Genomic DNA, 24,789 nt, shown 5'->3' with positions numbered 1-24,789 from the left:
ATGAGGATCAACTATTGACTTCAGCTTACTTACATGTTGATCTTTCTGCTGTATTATCTTCCTTGTCGAACAACTTTCTAAGTGGTAAAATATTGCTTCTGCATCATCCAGTAAAATTTTTGAAACGATGCACTTGATAAAGATCGATGGGAATTTCGTGGTAGCATCAGATGTCGGTGCACCAACTCTCGATTATGAAACTTCAATCGAAAAGGACAAACATCACTGTGTTTATATATCATCATTGCAACCACCACTAAAAATGTTATCAGCATTCCTTGTTCCTTCCGTTCGATGCATTATACACACGAAGAAGTTGACAGTTCATTGTACAGGATGATGATCAGGGAGGCGTTTCAAGAAAATTCCAATCTTGCAAAACACAACAGTTGTAATGTATGAAAGCAATGAAGATCATCCTTTCTTGACATGGAGCCTGTCGACATTTCTTTCTGAAGCATAGAAGCTTCCTGTGAGCCCAAGAAGTGGAAATTCCAAAACATGTTGTCGATGATTGTTTCTAGTAAACCTATTTCGGAAACATTTTGGAGCTTGTGTCAGGCAAGGAAGGCATGGTTGAATGACAGTGTGATGCGATAGATAGCACCGTGAAAATCCCACCTTACCTCAAGTTGAATGGTCCGGAAACACGATCATTGTAGCTTTGTTGTTCTTCTTCATGACAACATTTAAGTGTGTTTAATACTGGTCAAGATGAAGAACGATCGATTGGCTAATTGTTTGCAATAAGGTGCTGATGATTATGATGTAGTGAAATGGCCTTCGTCACAGAAATGATCGATCCAAGAGTTATAACTAACCACTACAGAGATTGATCGAAAGAATGTTTTTGTTTTTTGGTCGATTGCCACAAACCTCCCATCTCTGCTTCACCATTGGTGGATGGATTGCAAGAACTGAGACTAACTGAATTTTCTTATGGTTTCTTTCATCAAAGTTCATCTGACCCACCCCAGCCATACTTTTTTTTTTTGCCCCCTTTGTTTAAAGATCCGTAGTTTTCAATTTATATCTTACTCCATCCTGAGGGTCAGCTGTGCACAGACATTGAAGCCTCGTTTGGGCTGATTCCTGCAGATGTTTCCGGTTAATAAATTGATCGTATCACCTCACCATCCTCACCCCTCCTCCACTGCTTCTTATGCTCTATGCTCCTCTTCTTTCGGTAACTAGCACTCCATGTCTACTCCAACTTGTTGCAATTTTAGATTTTATATCGGTAGAGCATATCATATTATCGGATTCTGGAAACATTGCATGCCTTAATGTCTTTTGGAACAATCAACCGACCACTACCTTCACAACCCACCACTCCAATACAATGATAGAGGTGCGGCATCGGACAATGGAGAAGACAAAAAAAAGTCAACTGTTCTCGGACCAAGGTCTTGACCGTAGACTAGTAGCTGTCTTCTGCGACTAAGACTCGAACGTAGCCATGAGGAAGACTAGTTTCACGGATCAACAATACACAAGTGATGACCTGCAGCGTTCATCCTGGCATTCCAGACTCTCTGCATTAGGCTTCGGCTCTCCCAAAGCCCAAGGTTAGATGGCACAGTTCTTGGTAGATCCATGAAGAGAATATAAACAATAATGCAGAACATGTTAAACCAGAAACATATTTTATATATATATATATATTCGAGGTACTAATGATTCTTTAATTATATTCTATATTCTAATAAAAAAAATCATCACAGTCCCCAGTAAACTTGGTCAAAATGACCTCCGACGGTCATCTTAGATTCATCGGTATCGGTGACTCATTATTTCTGTAATTATTATCCTCATCGACAATACTTGAAAATGCGAGAAAGCTTTTAATTAGTGATGAACAAGAATCAACCTTAAGGTAGACTGACATTTCAAAGGAAAATACAAGCGAACGAAAGGTTTTCTCATAATGTACCTACCTACCTACCTACCTTGTGCAAATAGAGGAAACCTTTACGCTAATCAGATGAGAGCTCGGAAGAAAAGCATTAAATCGCCTCGATGAAATGGTAAGATTTAGGCGTTCAGAAGGATGGTTTTGAGATCGAGAAATATAGGTGATCTTGAGAGATGCGACATTGACTCGTAAACGTACTAGTAAATAATGCTGGACCAGCCTGCAATCCTGTCTGGAACTTTGTCTCGAGAATGAAAAATTATTGCTGCCCATCCACCGTCTCCGCTAAGAACTTTTGGGACCATCATAACATGATCACTTTACTTGCACATGGACTTTGATGATTGCATCATCTAATATACTTCCTTCCCCTCCCCTCGGTGTCATCCAAATGCAGGAGGAGGAGGAGGAGTTAATAGCTAGCAACATCACCCTCCATTTATCATCCTCAAACTCCTCCCATATATGAAGGAAGGGAAAGCACAGTATGGAACTGTTGTAGCTTTCTCTCTAACAAGATGCAGTCTATTTCTTCAAAATGGTGAGCTCTTGGTTGTTGTTGTTTATCTATCTTTGGGGACATCATATGTTGCAATGGATCAAAAGTATTCTTCAAAGATTTGGAACATTAATTTAACCTTGTCGTAGGAGTCGTCCGAGCAGCGTATAATAAGAAGAACACGAAGAAGAAGTGAAATGTGTTGACCATCAGTCGCATACACGTGCATGTGATGAGGGAATGGTTCCCCAAAGCCATGTGGTTCTCCTCACATGGACGGACGGACGGATGACTCATTTCAGCTCACGTGATCACTGGTAAAATGAACCCAAAAAAAAGGAGGATTATTTTACATGGCTGCGCTGCCTGCAGCAGTGTTAAAACCACATGAATAATAATAATAATAATAATAATACGTAAGTTATACTGAGGCTTATTTCTTATGTCCACTACTTACTATAGTTCCAAGGAGTTCGCCGGAATTAAAATGGAGTCGATGTTAGTATCACCTCTCAGAATCACATCAGCAAGGCCCACCACCCTCATTTGTCATTTGCTACAGACAGACACTAGTACTCCATTATGATCGAGTCCATTAGAGGAGAAACAGCTAATGCATCCAAATCTCATATACTAACGTCCAGTTCATATGTCTCCGTTTCAGTCGCAAACTAGTTTGGAACCATTGGCCTGCCATGAACTTAAATCAATACTGACATGATAAGAAGAGAAGTTAGGACATCAAGTTAAATAATCCAAGTTCATGACATACACTACGGATTCAGAACAGACTACTACTTGGGTGGATTCATTTACCTACACTATGGATTTGGACATTTACCTGAATCCCACATTAAAAAAAAAGAAAAACAAACACTCGGGGCAGAGGACAGGGAGGAGCAGGTTGTGATGAGACTCTCAACCGGTGATAATGTATTATACTACTCTGGCTACGCCCCCCCTAATCCTACGTCTCATTACTCATGGTTATACCAAGACCATGCCTCTCGAGAGAATCTCAACATCTTTGCCAGCAACGGCAACAGTGACAGAAATGTAGAATAGGATTAACATAGATTTGGAACATCGTGAGATATTAAGATTGGGTGGAGATGGATTCCCAAGTTGCTAGTTTTTTGGTTGACCAGACAAAGAACTACCCCGTCTTCCTTAGGATGCCAATTGAAAAGTGGTTTAGCTAGTCCACTGGATGATTATTACCGAGTTTTCATTGTGTTGTGCGATGGACAACATCGGGGTGGCACTGTGTTCTTGAGTAGCTGTCAGCTAGCTAAACAATTAATTTACTCCAAACAGGGTTTTCAAGATGTTAATGCTAATAATACGGGCTTTGCTTGGTTTGCCTATTAGGTACAGAATTCTTAATTTAAAGTGTGAAGAAACTGTTTTTTATTATGTTAAATCACAGAGAAGTGAAATACTGCATCAGTAAATCTTTCATAGACTTGTGTTGACACATCAAAGAAGCTAAAAGTACATTTGAACAACAGAAACGCAAAACAAAATACATTGCCGATCCTCATCGCTCTCTCTCTCTCTCTCCGTTGGCAATGTATTTTAAGCAGCAGGTGTGATGTAGTTGTTGGACTGCAAGGAACACTGATCGATGGAGGTCTCAGATCCAGCACACTGTCACAGTTTCACATGGCTCACAGCAGTCCAGAAACAAAAGAGACTGGGAATCGCTCGGAAAACGTCATCCATTGCACATGCATGCTTGTTGATCATGGTAGGTATCTCCTGTTCACCCCTCGTCATGCCGGGTCTCTTGAACTCCTGATAGGTACATACATAGATAGGTAGATGGTAACACTATAAAAAAGAGTGCTACCGAGAGAGATGCTTGGTCGTAGGAGCCAAAAAGAACAACAGAGAGCCTCTTCTCTCTCCTTCAACCTCTGTGTGTGATAGAGATAGAAAGACTCGAGAGCAGAGAGAGAGAGAGAGAGAGAGAGAGAGAGAGAGAGAGAGAGAGAGAGAGAGAGAAGAGAGAGAGAAAGAGAGATGGATCATATAACCATCCTTGTGGGTCGGAAAGCAGGCTCCACCACCACCTCCGGCTGCCGCCGAAGCGGCAGAGCTGCTGCCACCGCCACCACCGGCCAACAGTACTGTGGGTCGAACTGTGGCCTTGGGAAGCTGATGAGGAAGCTGAGGAAGCAAAGCAAGATGTTGTGCATGGCCACCAGACCCACCACCTTCCACTGCCAATATGATCCCCTGAGCTACTCCAGAAACTTCGATCGCAATGGATTCGGAACCGCTCTCGACGATGATTCAAACCACTTTTACTACACATTCTCATCGAGGTTCGTCAACAGCTCTTCCAGGATATCGAGCACCGGAGAAGCAACCAGCAATCATTAGGTTAGGGAGCACCAGAACAGTGGTGTCCTCAATAGTGATTTTTGGTTCTTGGGAGCGTGAGAAGCAATATGACTTGTCTTGGAGAGAATGCAGAGGAGGGAGGCCATATACGATGGATAACTCTCTGGCTTCTTCATCTTGTTTCTATGTGTGGATGATAAAGTCAGTGGTGAGATGAATGAGTGCAATTTGGTTGTCATTTGGCTTGCTATTCTAGAGCTCCACTTGGAAGGCTATATAATCAATCCATGGATGTTTGATTCTCGATAACTTGGTGTTTTTATTTTATGTGATCTGCTACATTATTTATTTCCTTTTGTATGTAGAAGAACATCTCTGTTGTGGCATCTTCGGAGTCGGAGGATCAGTGTTCATGTGCCAAGATATGATTGAGTCACGGATATTTCAATTACATCCTTCTTATTAGATAATATTGAGAAAAATGGTCAGTGAAACAGGGCATGCATGTGAGTTCTGGTGAAGGTTCCTTCTTCCCACCACACCACACCACACCACACCTATGGAAAATGGCAATTATCCTTCAAAGAAGTAAAGCGATTTTCTTTTTAGGTTGTATGAAAGCATGCAGTTCAAGAACATCTTGAAGGATATGCTTTGAATGATTGATCTGCAATCTACCAATATAGAAGCGCCAAACCTACTTATCAATCTACCTTCTTGCCTTCAGTTTACTCTGTTTTATGAATGCAAGACACACAGAAATGCCCATCTTGCTTCTCTCTCTCTCTCTCTCTCTCTCTCTCTCTCGCTCTAGTTCTGTGATAATATCTATTAATAATAAGTTTTCTTGAATTGTCTCCTCCATTTTATTTAAATTGTAGGAATTGAGACTCATTGTTTGCTGTAGTTGGGAGGAGTTTTGAAGTGGCTGTATCGTTTCTGTGTAGCTCTCTTTGTAAGCAATCCATGTTTGATGCAAAGATAACTTTTCTTGGCATTGACCTCTTTCTCATTTCCAATGAAATCTGCTGAAGCCTTTAGCATTTGTGTATCCATCATCAAAACCAGTAGCCAACGCAAGTATTAGATTAGCAAAATGTTTCACTGCAGAATGCTACCCTCAACTATAGATTTCGGCAAATGGAAAGAAGGTACCGAGAAATAAATGCTACTGAACCTAACCATAGATTGAGCTCCACAACCAAAGTAAATGGACTGTGGTGCTTCCACAACTTTTTAACATTCTGATGGAATGTTTAGCTTCAGGTATAGCAATTTAATCTCATCTATGCAAGGGTAAGTTTTCTTTCTGCAGTACCTACGCATCGAGGCAAATGTCACAGATGCATGAGCGACTGGAAGATAATCCAGATTAAGTTTGTGGTAATATTTTTTTCTGTACAAGTCATGATTTGGGAACTCTTTTATTGTTTTAAGTGATTCACAGATTCCTGGAAACCTGAAATCATAAGCTCGATTTACAAATTTCACTGCTTTATACAGCCAATACAGCCATCCACATACTGATATCTTACCAATAAAGAAAAAGAAATGTAAAAAAGCAAGGCTCATGAGCTGCTCTTACTCCAGCTTTCCAGTGCAGGACGGAGCTCTGCGTGGATTACAATCATAGGTAAGGCTTGTGAGCTACAAGAAAAAGCAATGAGAAAAATGGAAAGTTCACCATGATCAATATATTTTTACTACCTTCGCTGGCGTCACGCGACAAGCGAGTTGCAGTGCCAAGTCCCTAAATTTAGGCAAGTCAACTATATATAAAATATCTGCCCCACATTTAGTAGGCTTTCATGAGGAACATTGAAGATCACACTGTTCTCCCTGCAGATCCTCCGAAGAAAAGCATATATGTAATCAACAGCAATCTTCTTTGCAAACCCAGATTCCCTACGAGCTCTCACAATTGTATTTCCAAGAATGTGAACCACCCCAGCTTCCTTGCACCTGTTCAAGAACACTAACTCATCGCCAGTAGTCTGACTTGTCTGGCCCGACGACCTCATCAGACTGCTTCCTTGAGATTGCGCAGGTTGGATAAGATCATAAGAAGATGCATAGCTGAGATCCACATTGGAGTAAAATGTGTTTTCATTTCCATTCTCAGTGGATGTTAAGTCAATCGACTTCTCCATATGCTGTCCAAATAAGCTGTACTCATCTGAATCTGAATAGCCTTCCATCATACTTTCTAGTCGAACGAAGAGGGAGAGGCTATCAAAGAGCATCTTTTCAAAGTCATCATCTTTCTTGTGAAGATCTTTGTATCCGTATCTTGCAACACAGCGGAACATGTGGAAATTCTTTGGCCCTATCCTTTTCACAAGGAACCGTTCTTCGATTGGCACGGTGTAGACTGGGAGGTACTTGACACAGACAAAGACAACAACCGAGTGGATGGCAGGAAGGTTGGTGATGAAATGGGAAAAGATATGCGGGACCCCACTTGCCAGCTCGGTGTACACAAAACCTATTCCGGGAACCCGGACTAAGCCTAGGCTGGGGCCAAGGCCTAAAATCCAGGCCATGGACACTTTACTGTGCATCTCAAACTCATATCGCTTGACTGTGCCGTAGTGCCAGACATACATTATGATGAGAAATGCTGCAGCAATCACAAGAGGTACCCAACCACCTTGGCCTATCTTAAACAACACAGCAGACAAGTATGGGACCTCCACCAACAAGGATAGAGCCGTAAAGATGGTGATGAGAATCCAATGGCTTCGCCAGACCAAAAGCATAATTGGGATCATAAGAAATGTCGTCACCACCATAACAATCACGACAGCAGTTCCTGTTTTCATATGAAACAAAAATTTTCGTAGGTCAGAGAAAAATAGTGACTGGTACTTTAGCAAGTACTCAGGACCATATACATTTTTGTGATTGACAAACAAGTACTTCTATTATATTGCTATTGGTTAATTGAGAATGTCCATCTAATCACACAGGCGGAATGGTAGCATGATTCATCTATCGTACAATCCAATCACAAAAATTGAACACGGTTATATAGTAAGTTTCATTGACATATTGATCTTAGGCAGAAGTACAACTAGACTATGATTGAAACTTTACAGTGGGTTATGAGAACTGTCTGAATATGTGCCAACAGCAATGTGGAGGTCTTGTCTGATTAAGGAACAGTTATTGCACTATTACACTATGGCAACATATACCAGGAATAGTATACTCTAAACTGACTTTTAGATGTTTTCTTTGAGGCAACAATAGAATAGATAGGCTTTTGGTAAGTTCTGCACAACGATGCGCACGTAGCAGGAATTGTCAAAGTTAAAGCAAGCTTACCATATGCATTTCCAATCTGACTTTGATTTTTGAATCCAGCAGTAACTGCTATACAGAGAATCATAAGGACCCAATTGATATCTGGAATATATATCTGACCGAGAAACTTCCTTGATGTGTGCACAACCTTGACCCTGGGAAAACAACCAAGAGCAAGAGCTTGCTTGATTATTGAAAATGTTGCAGATATGGTGGCTTGGCTAGCAACAATTGCCGCTGCTGTTGCAATGATAAACATGGGCCAGTATATGCCATCTAGAACAATAAAGAAAATGTCACTACCACCCACTCGCAAAATGCGTAACAAAATAGTCAAAAGGAAAAGAAATATTTACGAAAAAGATTCAGAAGGGACCTGGAATGGACCGGTAGAAAGCATCAGACACATGCCCTGTATTACAAACGATATATGCAGCTTGCCCAGTGTATGCCAAAAGAAGACAAGGGAACACGATCGTAGTAAAAGCAATCTGCAAGAAAAGATAGTATTAGAACACCAGAAACTTGAGAGATTGGTCATGGTTACTAGATGTACCACTGATTACCTGAACAGCAAGGACAGGAAAATGACAAAGGTCAGCAAATAATGCCTCTGTCCCTGCAAAACAATGTCAGGACAGACTAAAGTCATCTCTTGTATACAATCAGAAGACATACGTAATCACGTACCTTGTGTGTCCTATGTCATAGTCTAAAAATAGCCAACCTGTTATACTGAGCAAAATTCCTCCAAGTGAGACCCAACTATCACGCTTCCCTCGCCTAATATATCGGTATATGTAAACTGGACTGAAAGCCTTGAGGACCGAGCTATCATATTTCCATATGTTCAGAGCGCCAATAACTCCAATCAACAGAAACCAGAGTAGCACAATGGGAGCAAAAAGCCATCCAACTTTATCGGTACCATAGTGTTGCATGCTAAACAAACCAACCAATATGACCACAGCAACAAGCACAACAACATCTGAAACATTGAGATATGAAGTAGGAAAGCAATTATTGGTGTATGATCCAGATTTTGACAGCAAGAAGCACAAAAGTATATCAATCTAAAAGAATTTATGTGTTATTCATCACCAATCCGGAGCATGTTTATCTTCTGCTTTCAATTTAAAGGAATTTTTCAGGGTACCAGCTATTATGATTGTTACAAGCTTCATCCTTAGATTACAAGAATGGGAACAGAGTAACAACCTAGAGATAATCTGCCAGGAACATATATCAAAATTTTTCCTAAGATGAAGAGCAACAAGTTTCCTCATAATCATCTATTCACATGATGGATACTCAAAGACCAGAAAAAGGAATCAGCTTCAAAGTTATAGATATACCATTACTCATTTTTGGATGGTCAACCTTTATGCCACCTGAGGCTGAAAGAACTGCAAAACATAAACAGTACAGGTAAGAAGATAACAGGTATTGTACTTAATGATCAGATTCTATATACTAGAAAAAATTGTAAAGAAAACCTATGATGGCAGGTCTGGAAAAGCATTTGCAAACATAGAATTATGCAGGGAATCTCAAATATCGTGATCTCCACAAGGCAACTCATACGTAATGACCAAAGGGTTTTCGCATCGGCAGGATGCACTTTGAAGAATTCTATGTATGCCTGATCAAAATGCTTTTCTTTCACTAAGCTTTTGGGAAAACTTTTTCTTCTATTACTATGCATTTAAGAGTGAGAAATATTCCTCTGAAAGAAGAATGAATCATCACCCTGCCTAGTTGCAATATTACAAGAATGTAACCCAAGCAAACCATTACCATCCCAAAAAGTACCATAATGCAGCAATTAATGAAGAGCATTGTGTCAAAGATAGTGATGTTATTACGGACAAAAGTGGGGGGAAATGCCATATGAGATGCAAGCCACTCGTCTTTAAATCACAAGCCAGCAGAATGATAGGAGGCAAATTAATTAAGTACTTAAATTTTATGAGAAATACGCCAACAGTCATTGCTATATGAGACAACATTCTTTTAACGAATAGGAAGAAATTAGGAATAAAAATCAATTGGCAAAAAGAATTACGATGCTGCAATTAATAGGAAAAAGAAAAGATCTTAAAACAGAAGACTAAGAAAAAAAATCCTTTAGGAAATGGACGTAAGGAAAGGAAGTTCACCAGAGATGACAGGAGTGAGGATCCCATCACCGATCGCCATACAAGTTCCAACCAGGACAAGAATAAGAAGTGCATTCTTTTTATAGGCATGTGACTCTAACCATCTCTTGACTTTTCCTGAGAGCGAATTCTCATCATATGTTTGACGACTATATGTTGTCAGTTGTTCATCAGTTCTATGTTGGTTGGGAATAGTGTTTACTTTCGCATGGCGACAAAGCAGGGAATAGAGGGCAAACGTACCACCTGCATATGACAAAGATGAATTTATAATTTATAGGGAAACATAAAATCAGTCAGAGAACAAAAACATAAAGGCATCTCTGTGTGTCCTGACGTTCTCTTTCTTATATGCATTTTCTTCATTAAAAAGGTGAATATAGGAGAGTTTCAAAAATTAGTGTCAAGCATATTTAGCAGCAATTTAAATATTGGCCATGTGATACAATTATGATCTCCGTCCCCTCAGCATAACAGTCACAAAGGACCATAACAACAGAATTTTGCTATAAAGTCGCTATGAACCAAAAGAATGGAGTGGATCAAAGCTTCTTGATGGAACTTCAACATTCTATTTGATTTGAAATCTTTCTCAATACTCTTAACAAAATTGTAGAAGGCCGAAAGTAAGATCAACTAAGATCTAAGCATCCACACGATAAAAACACATATTTAAGGACACTCATCACAGAGACTATCTTGATGATAACACTTGAGTTTATACTATAGCAAAAATTTTGGGACTGTAACTTCTTGACTAGCACCAACAGTCTTACAATTAGTATCAAAACTCAGCACGACCCCCCTCAATTCACAATGGTTCAGGTAGGAATATAATTATAAGCATCAAATGCAATACCCATTAGCATTGAGTTTTTATTGTGAAACTTGATCCATATAACTGCGACATAATATTACTAAATCTGTATCACCAGATCTCACCAAAAAAGACACTAGATCAGATGTTTCATAATTGAAAGAATGGTCTGAGCTAGATCACCTGACCAAATGTCACTTTATTATCTCACTCTAAATTTTAGTTGCCTTATAAATTTGAGTTTATATGTCATATAAATCATCAGGTTATCTAAACAACGATCAATTTAATCACAATAATATTGTTCTCATGGATTCTCCCTGACAAAGAATTATTAAATGCTCTGATTCTGTTTGAAGGTTATCTATAACTGTGTGCTGGCCAATGACATGAAACTCTTATTTATGAACTTAAACCTTCGTCCTTTGGCAGTCATCTAAATAGGCTTGCGCACAGACTAAATAGGAGCTCAGCCTATGTTATAAAAGTTATATTCAACTGCTTTAATCGCATGCAATATTTTTCTTCATGCTGTTTCTGTTGTAATATCATCATTATTGTGTGTATACTACATAGTGTAGTCATTCAACTATTCAGGAGAGGAAGACCAACACTTCATGCCTGAATTTTGTTTATTGCAGAATATTTTTTTCATCTTTTCAGATCTTTCCTTCGAACCTAAATATCCATACTTTTAGATCCATATTTTGCTTATAATGTTTCTTCAAATTTAATGAACACATACTTCTGATAGTAGGCCCATTTTCACATATTTGTAAAACCATTATGATTCTTGATAAGCCATACGATGCAACAAGATTATCCAAAGTTGATATACATCTATTAATTGCACGTGCAGTAGTAGATATAGCAACTTCACAACTAAAACTTTCAGGGTGATATCTTACCCTGACCATTATCATTTGCCCTCAGCACAACAAACACATATTTAAGAAGCGGTATCAGTGTGAGTGAGTATATGATCAAAGAAAGAGCTCCGATTATATCTTCTGCATCTTCAACACCATGAGGAAATGTGTTATAGAACACATACAATGGTGATGTTCCCAAGTCTCCAAAGACAACCCCGAGACTCTGAAATGCTAGCCGCATGACCAAAATGGATGAGAATTTCTGCACCAAAGAACAATCAGCACATTAATTTGCTTAGCGAAAACACAGAAAGCACCATCTCAAGTGAATGGAGAAAAGCCTAATCTAAGAGAGGTGCTCCGAAGAGCTGTGTGTTTAGTTTTTATGCAAAAGAAGCAAGAAGCTTCAGACTCTCTCTAAATAGCAGTTTTTCACAGAATAATCGACATGTCTGCAAAATATGGATATCTAGAAAAGAGGAATATTTTTTTTCTGAAAAAATAATGAAAAGGGTAAAAGATAACCAGAATCCTCAAACTAAAAACCGGTAAATAAGTTCAGCATGATTTATGACCGAAAAGATTAAGACCGGTTATCAATTACTACAATACCGCAAGACTTCTTAACAAATACGCATTTCTTTGGGAAAATCATGAGATATTCAACTAATGGAAGAAATGCAAAATGATGAAAGATGATGCACGTGAATGAACGAGTACAAAAAAGATAGCAACGAAAGGGAAAACAACGTTCCCATAAAATAACTCTTCGATAAAGTATGGCAGATCCTCGGAGAAATTGAATTACACCTTTTCTCTGTACATATTTCTCAGTCTTCCAGCCTCTTCATCCATGGGTTGGTCGAGATTCTGGTCCAATTCCCACATGCTGCCCTTGTTCGTCTCCTCATGTACAGGGTCGGACGCCATGAAACACCACCAATTTCAGCGCTACCGCCCAATGTCCTTGTTCTCTTAACTGTGCCCCCCCGCGGATCTCAATCTCCGATCTCAGCTAAAAGGATATAGCACAAACGAGTGTATGAAACAAATCTACACGAACAGAGTGTCCTCCTCAGTTCATCTAAAATCTCAGCTGCCCAACAACCCCCCAAAAAAGGATTCTTTTCTGTAACTGGTGATGCATGCTGGTCTAAGATGGACACAGAGATCATAAACCTATAGGTGGAAGGTTCTTCAAATAGACAGCGGCAAATCCGATGAAGACCGGCGGAGAAAGAACATGTGATGCACAATTTCGAAGGAAAAAGATTAGGTGAGGTCCAAAATCCAGCCTTGCGGCAGACAGGTGCCGTGGAACGCCGAGATGAAAGACGAAGACGCCTGCAGAAGGAGCGATGGAGCCGAAAGGTACCACCTTGACGAGCCTGGCGAGCTCAGACTAGGCGCGCGACGGCGAGAGGCTATAAGGTCGTCGCGGTGCGAAGGACTTGGGAGGATTGGGGATCGTCAAGGTGGGGAGGTTGTTGGCAGGGCCGTTCCAGTGGGGACTCCACTCGAGCCGACGGGTTAACGAGGCGGAGCTAGGCTGTCAGCCTTGACGATTTATAGAGAGACACAGAGAACAAAAAAGGCGGTGCTTTTTGGTATCAATCACTTCCAACGTGTTGCTGGTCAGCTCGTCTTGGGGCAGAGAGAGGTGTTGTGGAGACAAGAACAAGTTGCATTTTGGGACCTGCGATTGATATGATGTCGAGTTGCGACTACTGGCGTTGCATCTGAGATCCATGTGTGTGCGCCAATTAAGCTCTAAAAATCAGAGCCTTTTTAGTTTTTTTGTTTGAAGAAAAAGATGGAGGATAAAATTAATGAGCAGTAAAACTGGTGATTTGGTTTTGACTTGTTGATCCTGATAATTTATTGTTGCCTCAGGGTTGAAGACTGGTGGGGGGGATGGATGGAAGGAGCAACTTTTTTGCTTGGAAGGGCAATTACCATTGATTGATTGATTGATACATTGACTTGGGGAGTCACGGATCGCATCTGAGATCTGTGTCTGCCAACGACGTACCAAAAATGATAGTTTTACCTGAAACTATATTCTACTTTTTTTTGCTGCTACTGCTGCTGATATGGACTTGTGGGAGTGGAAAAGCATTCATGCTCCTTGCCATTGGTCTGACTTTGGGCACCTGAAATGGCTGTCTGTCAATAATAATAATAATAATAATAATAATAATAATAATAATAATAATAATAATTTTGGAACAAAGATAATGAAATCCAGAATCAAACCTGAAATGGGAGGTGTGAATGATGATGATGTGGGTATGAATTACGTAGACAAATACTGGATGGAAGATGATGAATTATTTTGAAGCATCAAAAGATAGATAAGCTTACCACCCCCTCTCCTATTACGAAAGCGAACAGGAGAGTTGTTGGTGGTCTAATTAACGACCAAATAATGATTTTGTGTGTAGTGGCTGTGTGGTTTTGCTGCATTTGCACAAGCAGCAGCAATATCTTGTTGCTACAAAAAAAAAGATTAATCGAAGCCACCAGCAGAAACATATGCACCTAATGAATCGAGAGAGTGATAAGGGTTCTTCACTTCCTTTCCTGCATCGAATAGCTTGTAAATTTACTACTAAATGAGGGATTAATTTTCACTTGACATATGCATGCATTAAAAAATTATGTAGATTTAATGCATCCCCGCCTACTCTCATGTCATCATCAGGTTTGTTTGCATGAGGACAACGATCGATCCTAAAAAAGAGTTCGATCTGATCTGATCTGACGATCGGATCAGCACAAGACCACTGTGGTGGGTCCCGCCATATTATTTTTCATGTGCCCATTATACGATATAACCCTTTTTTTTAATATATATATATATATATAATATAAAATATAAAAAAAATTATTATTATTTTTTATTTTCTTATTAATTATGTATGTATGATTAAAATAAAGTAGAATGGGATGTTTGGTTGGGTATACCTAGAATTCCACACAAATAATAAATATCTATATATAATTACATGATCTATTATGGATAAATTATTGCTTTTACATGATTGTCTAAATATATTATTTTTCTGATTAGAAAGAGAGAGAGAGAGAGAGAGAGAGAGAGAGAGAGAGAGAGAGAAATGTGTTTGGGTTTGTACAACTAGGAATATATGAAAACAATGAATAAATACCACAAATAATGGTTGTAAGAATAATTGTACGTACATTCCTTCCCTGATGATGTTAGAACAAAGAGAAAGAGCCAAGCTTCAATTATCATAAACAATTGTTGCATCCAACACAAATAGGAATCCCCATCGAACTTAATAATGGAGAACAAAATCTTTCATCACAATCTACTGATTCCATGTCCGAATAAAGAGCCGAGCAATTGTGGGATTACATGCACTGCACCCAAGGCTGTGGTGGAGGGGAATTGTAGGGACTGATAACTAATTGGAAGAGGAGAAAGACATGCTTTAGAGAGAGAGAGAGAGAGTATTCCTTCAACATGCAGGTAGGCGGCGTATCTTTTGTGGGTTTGGCTTACACGATCGAGATAGAGAGAGAGAGAGATGCAGGTCGGCGGCGTATCTTTTGTGGGGTTTGGCTTGTCGATCGGATAAGACCAGTTTGTGTGAGGTGGTGGTGTTGTCAACCTTGGAACCTTATGCGGACGAGAGATGGATGATCGAGGAGGAGGAGGAGAGGAATAGAAGATGATAAGGATGAGGAAGAAATGGACAGTGGAACGTTTAAGGATCACAAAAATCAATCAATAGATTAAGATGACGGTGGGACCACATCCATCCATTCATCCATCCATCATCAACTTGCCTCATCTCTTGATTCTTTCTTCTATATGTGGACCAACCAGCCATCTCGATGAACATCATTAGATCACCATCATATTTTGTCATCTTCTTCAATCGTATGTATGTACGTAGACGAGAGAGAAGAATGTCGATCGTGACAGCCCACCTCAACATTCTTATCCTTATATTCTATAATTTTTTTTATTATTTGAACAAATTATGTAATTCGATAATTTTTTTTTCTTTTATCTATGAAATAATAATTTTTTGTTCTATTAAAAAAATAATAATCAAATACAAAGAATAACTAACTAACTAACTAACTAACTGTCTTTCTTGTTGAGCTAATACAAACTGTAAATCCTTTTTTAAATTAACCCTTAACAATTCTTCTCTCCATCTCTATATATATGTTTACAAGAAGAAGCTCTCGATTCTCTATATAATAAATTTTAGATTTAGTAAATATTTAGATTTCTCGTTAAAATCTTGAGATGAGATATATGACATAATTATAGCAACATATTATAATTTTATATCCATAATTCTACCAGTAATTTGAATCTCTCTAACTAAAACTAAAACTAAAACTAAAACTAAAACTAAAACTTAGTTGGAGTAATTTGAATCTCATCACAACTCATAAAATGGTTACCAAATACCAACTAAGATGGTGATGTGTGTGACATAGGGGATGGAAGGTTAGGTCGATTACAAGAGCGCATATCAACTTATGGAGATCGTGTGAGAGGAAGGAAGCATCCATCCAGGTGAGATGCACTTACCCTTATCGACCACCCCACGCATCTCCATTTCACAGGGCTCTCTCTCTCTCTCTCTTTCTATATATATATATATATATATATATATATATATATATATATATATATATATATATATATATATATATATATTTGTGAGTGTGACGTGAGGGTGCACATGCCACATGCCACATGCCACATGCCACATGCCATTCTGCTAAAAAATAGGACCAATTGGGACCAACCTAACATTGATGAGTGGATTCTTCGTATCAGCTTTTAGGTAGAGAGGGTATTCTCGGTCATCATCTACCGATTGATTCCACCTATTCATTCATCATCTATAATGAGATTTATATGTCCATATATCTATCTATCTATCTGTATAAGTTTAAAATTAAATCCAAGATGATAAAAAATAATAATTATTGTATCATGAAAATTCATTATTAGCATGATAATAATTGATCAAATTATTGCTGAAGATTTTTATAATCAGCCTTAATCAACATAAATTTCCTTTTTTTAATGTTTCCTAAAAAAATATATATTTATAATAATAATAATAATTATCTATCTAAATTTCTTCTTTCGGTCAGAAGAAGAAGAAGAAGAAGAAGATGATGATGATGGATTTTTTTAACTCTTGCATAGTGTTAATTGGACCTCTTCAAAGATTTGGTCTTGAGATCTCATGAAAAACATGATTGATTGATTTCTTAAACTAAGAAAGACATCTCTAGATTAATCCTTGACTTGGTCTTGAGATCTCATAGAAAACATAATTAGTCTAAGAAAGACATCCCTCCACCCACCCCCTCTCAGATTTCTTAATCTAAGACTTGGTCTTGATATGTCATGAAAAACATGATTGCTTTAGCGTGTTATTAATCCTATGTTTGGTCATCCTAGTACTATCGATTGATCTGGAGATAATGATCTGATTAAGCCATGCTAACCCGTTCTTATCCTATCTACTACTACCATTTCTTTCTTGACCTAGTCTAATCTAGTCTAGTCCTAGAGGAGGACACTGTCGTAATGTAATCAAAATATTTCTTGCTTGAATTGTTGATATATATATATATTGTCTTGCATCCATTTACATCACAGCATTTGCATTCTTGTCTTGAAATCAAAGCCAACATTCAAGAAAATAGAAGATTGTGTTTTAGGGAGGACATACTCCCCCCCCTCCTGGGATGTATGCAGGTCGATATGATATATTATTATTCAATTGATGCGTTACTTTATCTATCTGGTTCGATGTGGAATCTCAGTTGATCGATAATAATGATCATATCAAAATTAAAATATATATAATTATTTTTTTATATTTAAAGGGACCTACAAAGCCTTCTGACAAGAGAATTGTGATGGAAATCAAATCAAATCAAATCAATCAAGTTATGATAGATACTTTGGTAGGTCACAAGTAGGCATCAACAGTTTGCAGCGAGCGAGCCTGAGGAGGAGATAATGATACCTTTTGGAACTTCCAAAGGGCAATGTCTCTTATGTGCCTTCGTAGGTGTCACTTTTGCCAACAAACGGAATTACATTCTCCACCTACGAAAAAGTAGTGTTTTTTCTCTTCCCCCACCCCAACAAAAAGTGAAATATAATAATAATAATAATAATAATAATAATAATAATAATAATAATAATAATAATAATAATAATAATAATAATAATAATAATAATAATAATAATAAGCTATCACCCACATTCAAGGGAATACTTCCGAGAGATCCTAATGAATTTAATTGGAAAACTTACTTTTCTATCAGTGTAATGTAATACATCCCAAGCTTGAAATGAACATAAACTTAATTCATCTATAGAATTTTAAGATCAGTAATTTAGGAAGAACACGATAAATTACAAGGTTTTAGAGATTATTAATCTGTTGATGATGGATCAGATCAGGCCCCCGGCCCAATCCATAATAATTGATCTTTATAAGAGATGGAAACCCACCATTATCTACAAATACACCACCGACGTTACGTTGCATGTACGTACGAATTATGATCATATATATTCCCATAAGTTAGTTACTGATGGACTTACCACATCGTTTGTAAATTAAGATTGGATTTGGATGTCTATCTTTTCCATCGCAACCACACGTATCATTAAATTGGTTCCAAAGAGTAAGAGTAGCCAAATACGAGGTTAGGACTAGTGGATACACCATAAACTTCATTAGGAAGCCAAAAGCATTAGTTAGTATGCGTGTTAAACCCAGTTATTAGTTACTCACTCCTAGCATTAAATCATTCCAAGAACAGCTGAATAATCATCAGTTAATTTCATACTTGATTCAGATTTGATTTTTTAAATATATAATATTGTATATTTTTTTCTTTATTTTTTTTTTTGTATTAAAACATAACTCATGATATTTTTATTTCATGGGTTTTTTATAAAAAAATATTCTCATTTTGGATTTTTTTAATTGATGCCCTTTAATTTTTCTTTTTGAACGGTATCCTTAATTTAAAAAAAAAACATAAATTATCCCTATTTTTTTTTTCATCGTTTATAACGTGTTTCGTCGTTTTCTCGATCGGGTAACGAACTCGGGTAGCGAAGCAAGTTACGGGTACTCTTGTGCGCATGTCCCTAATCCCTCCCTTTTCTCCCTCCCCTTCTTCCTCTCTCCCTCTCTCTTTGACCTCATCGACCCTTCGTCTGCCCGGGGCTTATAGCGAGATCCGGCGACGACACGGACGGTCACCAGCGTCGGAGAAGAGAATCGAGCTAGAAGTTGAGGCTGCGGTGGCGGAGTCTTTCCTTGGGGGTTTGTTTTCTCTTCTTCTTGGCATTTAATGGCCGTATCTGATCAAATCCTATCAAGATTTGACGGCATCATCGAATCCTTCTCTACATCGTCTTTTTCCTGTGCCTCCGGTGACCAGATCGGACGATGACGACCGATTTTTGCTGCAAGTCAGCTCGAAATCCCGCCATAGGTCGAGGAATCGGAGTTTCCTCCTTAGTTTGGCTTATGCTGAGAATAATCGTACTTAATCTGTGGTATATGCGACAACAGTGTTCGAGATTCATAGCTAGTGATACGAGGCGGTGCGAAGAACATGGTTTTGCCCATCCATGTGCAGAAGAAGAATGCATGTCGTCTTGTATCCATTGGTTTGTGAGGACTGAACTAGGTTATCTCTTTCAACAATCCTATTAGGGAATCATTACTATCGACATCATCAAGTTCGTTATGACAAGAAATGAGTGCCCCAGTGCACAAGATTCCCGTCAATGTGGGATCTAGTGAGGCTCGATGACCACAGTCCTTCCCTGCAAGAAAAGTGGTTATTTCCACATTTGTCGTGAAGGAGCTACCTCACTATGGCGCCAAACCTTTTTTCCTGTTACGGCGAGAAATGAATGACTGATGGAAATCCTAGCCCAACAAGGCAAAAATAATCTAAATACTTGATACGCTTGTATCAAACAAATGTGTTGTTCTTTGAATCGTATCCAAAGAGGTTATTTCCTAATCTCCGTTGCATGTTCTTTTTGCAGGATATTCGCAAAAATGCAGAGCATCGGCTTTCATTGACATGAAGCCCCTCATTTGCTCCTGAACACAGACTATAGCTCCTGGGAAGAAGATCAATAAAAATGTTCTCATTGTTCTATGGACTCTGGAATTATATGTTCAGCAAGACGGAATTCCATGTTCTCATTCTTGGAGTCGACAAGGCGGGAAAGACTGTAATTCTTTTTCTTCTAACTTGGATTTTTTTGAGAATGGTACATGTGTTACTTTTTATCAGTAAAGATGTCTTCGAGCGGTCATCTGATTCATTTCCTTTCTACTCCGTAGAAACTTGTGGACATCTTATGGTGTTATATGGATGTTTTATGTTGGAATCCATTTTCTTTGAGTTTTGTTGTCTATATGCAGGGAGTTCTTGTGTCCATAAAACTGTTCCTTCTTTTTGCTTTCATTTGGGTTGGTTTCATAAAACTGCAAGCATATCTGAGTGGGCTTTATGAAAAGAAAAATATAATTCGTTAGGCTTTTTTAGTTTGTGAAGCTTTAATCGTTGCCAACTAGAAACTTAATTTCTGCACTGATAGTTAGCTGGACCCCTCAGTGGTATCAAATAACTTGTTCCTTAACAAGCATTCTACGGATCACTATTCAGTTGACACTCTGTTTCTTAATCGTAGACTTTGCTGGAGAAGTTGAAGTCCTTGTATTCGAATCTGGAAGGGCTTCCTCCTGATCGAATAGTTCCAACAGTTGGGCTCAATATTGGTCGAGTTGAGGCCTCAAATGCAAAACTTGTTTTCTGGGACCTGGGAGGTCAGGTGTGTTCTTTGCTTGCAAATCTAGGAATTATATAATTTAATGGCAAATTATGACATTTAATAAACCCGGAAAATGTGTCAGTTGTGATATAGATTATTCTTAGTCCAAGTTAATGAGCGATTTGACTAGGTAAGTGAAACAAAACATCCTAATTTAAATAGATTCATGGCTGTAGCTGCATCACACATTGTTCACAGTATTTCTTGTACTTTGCCAGATTTTGAAACCCAATCTCTATTTCACTCTGCATTAGCTTAAAATAAGTTATGTATATACAGTAATGATTATTTACTACAGATGCACTTGACCATGTGGAAATTGACTAGAAGGATACATTTCTTGTGGGATGAGTTGTAATTGAATCCTTTTGCCATCTCCCAAAAGACTTTTGGTAAATTATATTTTCTTTCTATTATTTTGAACTAGTAATGAATGTAAAATATCTTCATGAAGGTTTGACTGTTATTCTTTGTTTGGGAGTATAAAATTATCTTTATGGGTTTATAAATAAATTTACAGGCTTTATATGTGAAAATTAATTATCAGAAATTTTTAGTAACTAAACTGTAAGATAATGTATTTACTTGTTCTGGCAGATCGGACTACGTACAATTTGGGAAAAATATTATGAGGAGGCACATGCTATAGTATATGTTATAGACGCTGGTTGTCCGTCATCATTTGAAGATTCCAAATCTGCATTAGGTAAGTCCATGTCTGATGAATAAATCAATTTCATTTGATAGTTGTTAGCAAGGTTTGTTGTACGTCAATGTATCGCCCGATACGAGCTGTACATACCGGTCCAACAGAGGATTGGTATTGGCGGTATATACTAGTTTGTCGGTATGCCTCACCATATCGTGGGTCAGTACATTGATATGGCTCGGTACATATCGTACTGACGATCGATCAGTACACCAGTATGGACCAGTAAGACAAATCATGATTTTTTAATTAATTTTTCTGGTCATGAAAATTGTTTATGACAAAGTTAATAGACTATTATGTTTTAGCAATCTCTAACTAGAATTTTGAAATTGCTGAGCAGGAAAAGTACTTAGACATGAGGATTTGCAAGGGGCACCACTTCTGATACTAGCAAACAAGCAGGTTGCTTAATGTTGATTTCAATACTAATATTATATTTTAATAATATTTCATATCAATTTATTTTTATTTTATTTTAAATTCCCTGAGTTGATTCAGGCATATTATTGATAAAGTACTTTGTTTTTGAGTTTCACACTGCTTTTATATGGCAAATTCAGATCATTGGCACATTTATTTTGTCCATAGGTTCATGTCATGTCTTTTTGTTTTATTTTTTATTCAATAAACTGAAAGTTGATAAAGTTTGTGCTTACTCTTGAATAGAAAAGGTGCTATGACTCGGTGTAGGTTTAACAAAGTGTCCTATATATATATATATATATATATATATATATATATATATATATATATGTATGTATGTATATCTATATATATACTTCACAAATTCTTGAGAAACTGAAATAAAATTGTCACATGATTAGTTATTTTGACCTTGACTTAACTTCTTCCTTTTGTTTCCATGCGAATGATACACTAGGATTTTGTTGACTGCTAATTGAACAGGATCTTCCTGGAGCTGTTTCGACTGAAGAACTAGCAAGGTATTTGGATTTGAAAGAGTTAAATGAAAGGCTCTACATGATTGAAGCTGTATCTGCATATAATGGGTTAGTTGTTTGGACGTGATCCTTTTTTTTCTGTACATTGAATAGTATGGCTGTGTGCAACCAGTACCATAATGCTGTTTCTTTGGAGCTGTTTCAACTTTCAATTGCAATTTTCTTTTTTTTTTCTGCAAAGGATGAGTGAGGCGGGTTATGATCTTACAACCAAGTGGAGATCTGACAAAGTCTGTACAAACCAAACTACCTAGCATCTTCAATTACAAAATGTTTACCAATGATTCAAAGGATTTGCTAAGTGGACTTTCTAAAGTGTAGGCCTGGAAGCTTCTTTCAGATTGTGTCACCTATAAATATGTAATACTAAGTAAGCCAAATTTACCTGTACAAATCTTCAAGAATGTAGTTTGGCTATTCGAACCATTCAGTTTGGCGGTTCTGAGTTATCATCATGCCTCAAATCCTCTTCTTTCTTTTGCAGCCTCCCTCATCTTCATATCCTCCCTCTCCTTTCCTTTTTCTCTTCTCCATTCTTCATGGATTATTTTTTCTATCCCTCTTCTTTAATGTCTCCATCACCACTTTCCCATCCTCACAGTGGCCGGACATGGCAATTCCACTTCATACCACCAAACCTATGCATCTAACAGGTGAAAATTTAATTTTTGAGCCAGGTGTCAAGATGTGCCACTGTCCTCTTGCATTTCTAGATTTTCTCTAACTAGAGAAAATCTATAAAAAATTAAGTTTCTCAGAACATGGTTGGATTTTTCTATTCTGCTGACAAAAGATGTGGGGAGTAGTACTGCATACTATAGTAACCATGGGTCTTGACATCCTAAAATGCTTTGAGACATCATGGCCTGTTTGATAGGAAATTGCTCAGTTTATTATGGACGTCACTGGATGGTCCAACCTCAAGGTGATGACTGTATAGGTGATGGCTACCCTTCATTGCATTTCCTTTATGTTTTATCAACAAAAGATATCTGCTCTCTTACGAGTGAAGCTTAGTCTTCATAAGAAAAGTATTTAGTCACATCATTCTGTTTGATATCTGCAATATTAAATATGTTAGTATTATGCAGAACGGGAATCAAATTTGCTATCGACTGGTTAGTGGATGTGATGGAAAGAAGTAAGCGCACCGAGATGCTTAGAGTCCGTGCAGGTGTAACAGGGCATGTTTAGCAACTCATGCAACCTTTGTTATGGGGCTTTAGTTTGATGTATACAGACATTTTTGGTCATTACGTGTGATCTCGGAGCAAGATGTAGTTGAGCTCTTTATTCAGTCTCATGGTGGACTATGCCCTGGCGATCTTGTCTTCCTTATTACCTGTAATGAGGCAGATAAGCTGGTTGTCCAGCTGTGGCATGGCATGTGTAAATCTGTAAAAAGTCTGAGGCTTTTTATATGTGAAGACATTTGTTTCAACATTAGAAATAAAATTACGGGCAATAGAAATGCAAAGTGGGTTTTTGCTATGGTGTTTTTTGTAAATCTGTGGTATTTGATTGTGTACCAAAGTACCAGACATGCAGATTGCTGAAGTCTTCCCAAAATTATTTTATCATTTGCCACTGTAAATTTGTTATCTTATCTGCTGTCTGTAGTTTACAGCGTCACCAATTTAGACGTAGCAAGTGGTTAACAGTTTGTGTGTGAGACAGATGAAAGAGAAGTTGGGGGTTGAGGAAGAGAAAGAAGGGAAAAGTGTGAAAGAAAAAGGGAGAAGGGAGAGAGAAGATAGGAGAGAAAAGAGTTTTGAAATTATAGTTTTGCTAGTAAAGTTGTTGAAAGGGAAAGAAACATTGAAATTATTTTTTTACTCATCATTTTCGTATCAATCCAGTATATTATTTTATTTTATTTTTAAAATTATAGAGATCTAATTTTTTTAAGTACAGAAATCGTGATGCTAATAAGGTTTAAGTATAAGAGGATAATATATAATTAACCTCATACTCTAATAAATAATTAGTCTCACATTACTATATAACTAATGAAACTGAAGATTGAAAGTAGAGCATCCATTAACTTATTACATTGCAAATTGCATCCATCGACGTACTCATGCATACAGAAGACTGTTTTCAGTACTTGTGCTCATACTCAAAAACTTTCTGGTGCAATCTGCTAACGCTGGAGTGAGTGAGCAGATAAGCTGTATAATGTATTGCACAGCTTTTGACATCAAATAAAAGTAGCACTGCTTTTTGGTATCGCAGTAAGTAATTGTTGAGAGTCCAATCAAAGCATCCTCCCTCCATCGTAGCAGTGTGTGGGGGGTCGGTGCAT

General features: G+C 37.8%; 2 protein-coding genes across 3 annotated transcripts; one reads left to right on the top strand and one right to left on the bottom strand.

The window, feature by feature from the left end:
- Window positions 1–6,171: 6,171 nt before the first annotated feature.
- Window positions 6,172–13,624, bottom strand: LOC135611937 (probable potassium transporter 11). Of its 2 annotated transcripts, XR_010486694.1 has the most exons (10): window positions 12,728–13,624; window positions 11,954–12,179; window positions 10,229–10,474; window positions 9,425–9,475; window positions 8,797–9,057; window positions 8,636–8,688; window positions 8,446–8,560; window positions 8,091–8,345; window positions 6,471–7,575; window positions 6,172–6,375 (listed from the first exon to the last, which is right to left on the bottom strand). XR_010486694.1 is itself a non-coding variant. In XM_065107584.1 (9 exons), exons 1-9 carry the CDS (start codon window positions 12,845–12,847, stop codon window positions 6,533–6,535), a joined length of 2,370 nt encoding a protein of 789 aa, XP_064963656.1. In that variant the 5' UTR covers window positions 12,848–13,624; the 3' UTR covers window positions 6,172–6,532. The 2 variants fall into 2 exon arrangements, 1 of the variants encoding a protein (XP_064963656.1); XM_065107584.1 differs by having other exon boundaries at window positions 6,172–7,575.
- A 5,460-nt stretch (window positions 13,625–19,084) lies between these two features.
- LOC103983717 (uncharacterized) lies at window positions 19,085–23,975 on the top strand. The gene is made up of 7 exons (XM_009400988.3): window positions 19,085–19,278; window positions 20,016–20,207; window positions 20,670–20,810; window positions 21,408–21,516; window positions 21,863–21,924; window positions 22,429–22,532; window positions 23,576–23,975. Exons 2-7 carry the CDS (start codon window positions 20,115–20,117, stop codon window positions 23,676–23,678), a joined length of 612 nt encoding a protein of 203 aa, XP_009399263.2. The 5' UTR covers window positions 19,085–19,278; window positions 20,016–20,114; the 3' UTR covers window positions 23,679–23,975.
- Window positions 23,976–24,789: the final 814 nt, after the last annotated feature.

Source organism: Musa acuminata, chromosome BXJ2-5 (genome assembly GCF_036884655.1).
Source record: "Musa acuminata AAA Group cultivar baxijiao chromosome BXJ2-5, Cavendish_Baxijiao_AAA, whole genome shotgun sequence".
Taxonomy (NCBI): Eukaryota; Viridiplantae; Streptophyta; class Magnoliopsida; order Zingiberales; family Musaceae; genus Musa; species Musa acuminata.
Note: the sequence above shows the minus strand (reverse complement) of the source record. Positions and strands in the feature narration are given on the sequence as shown.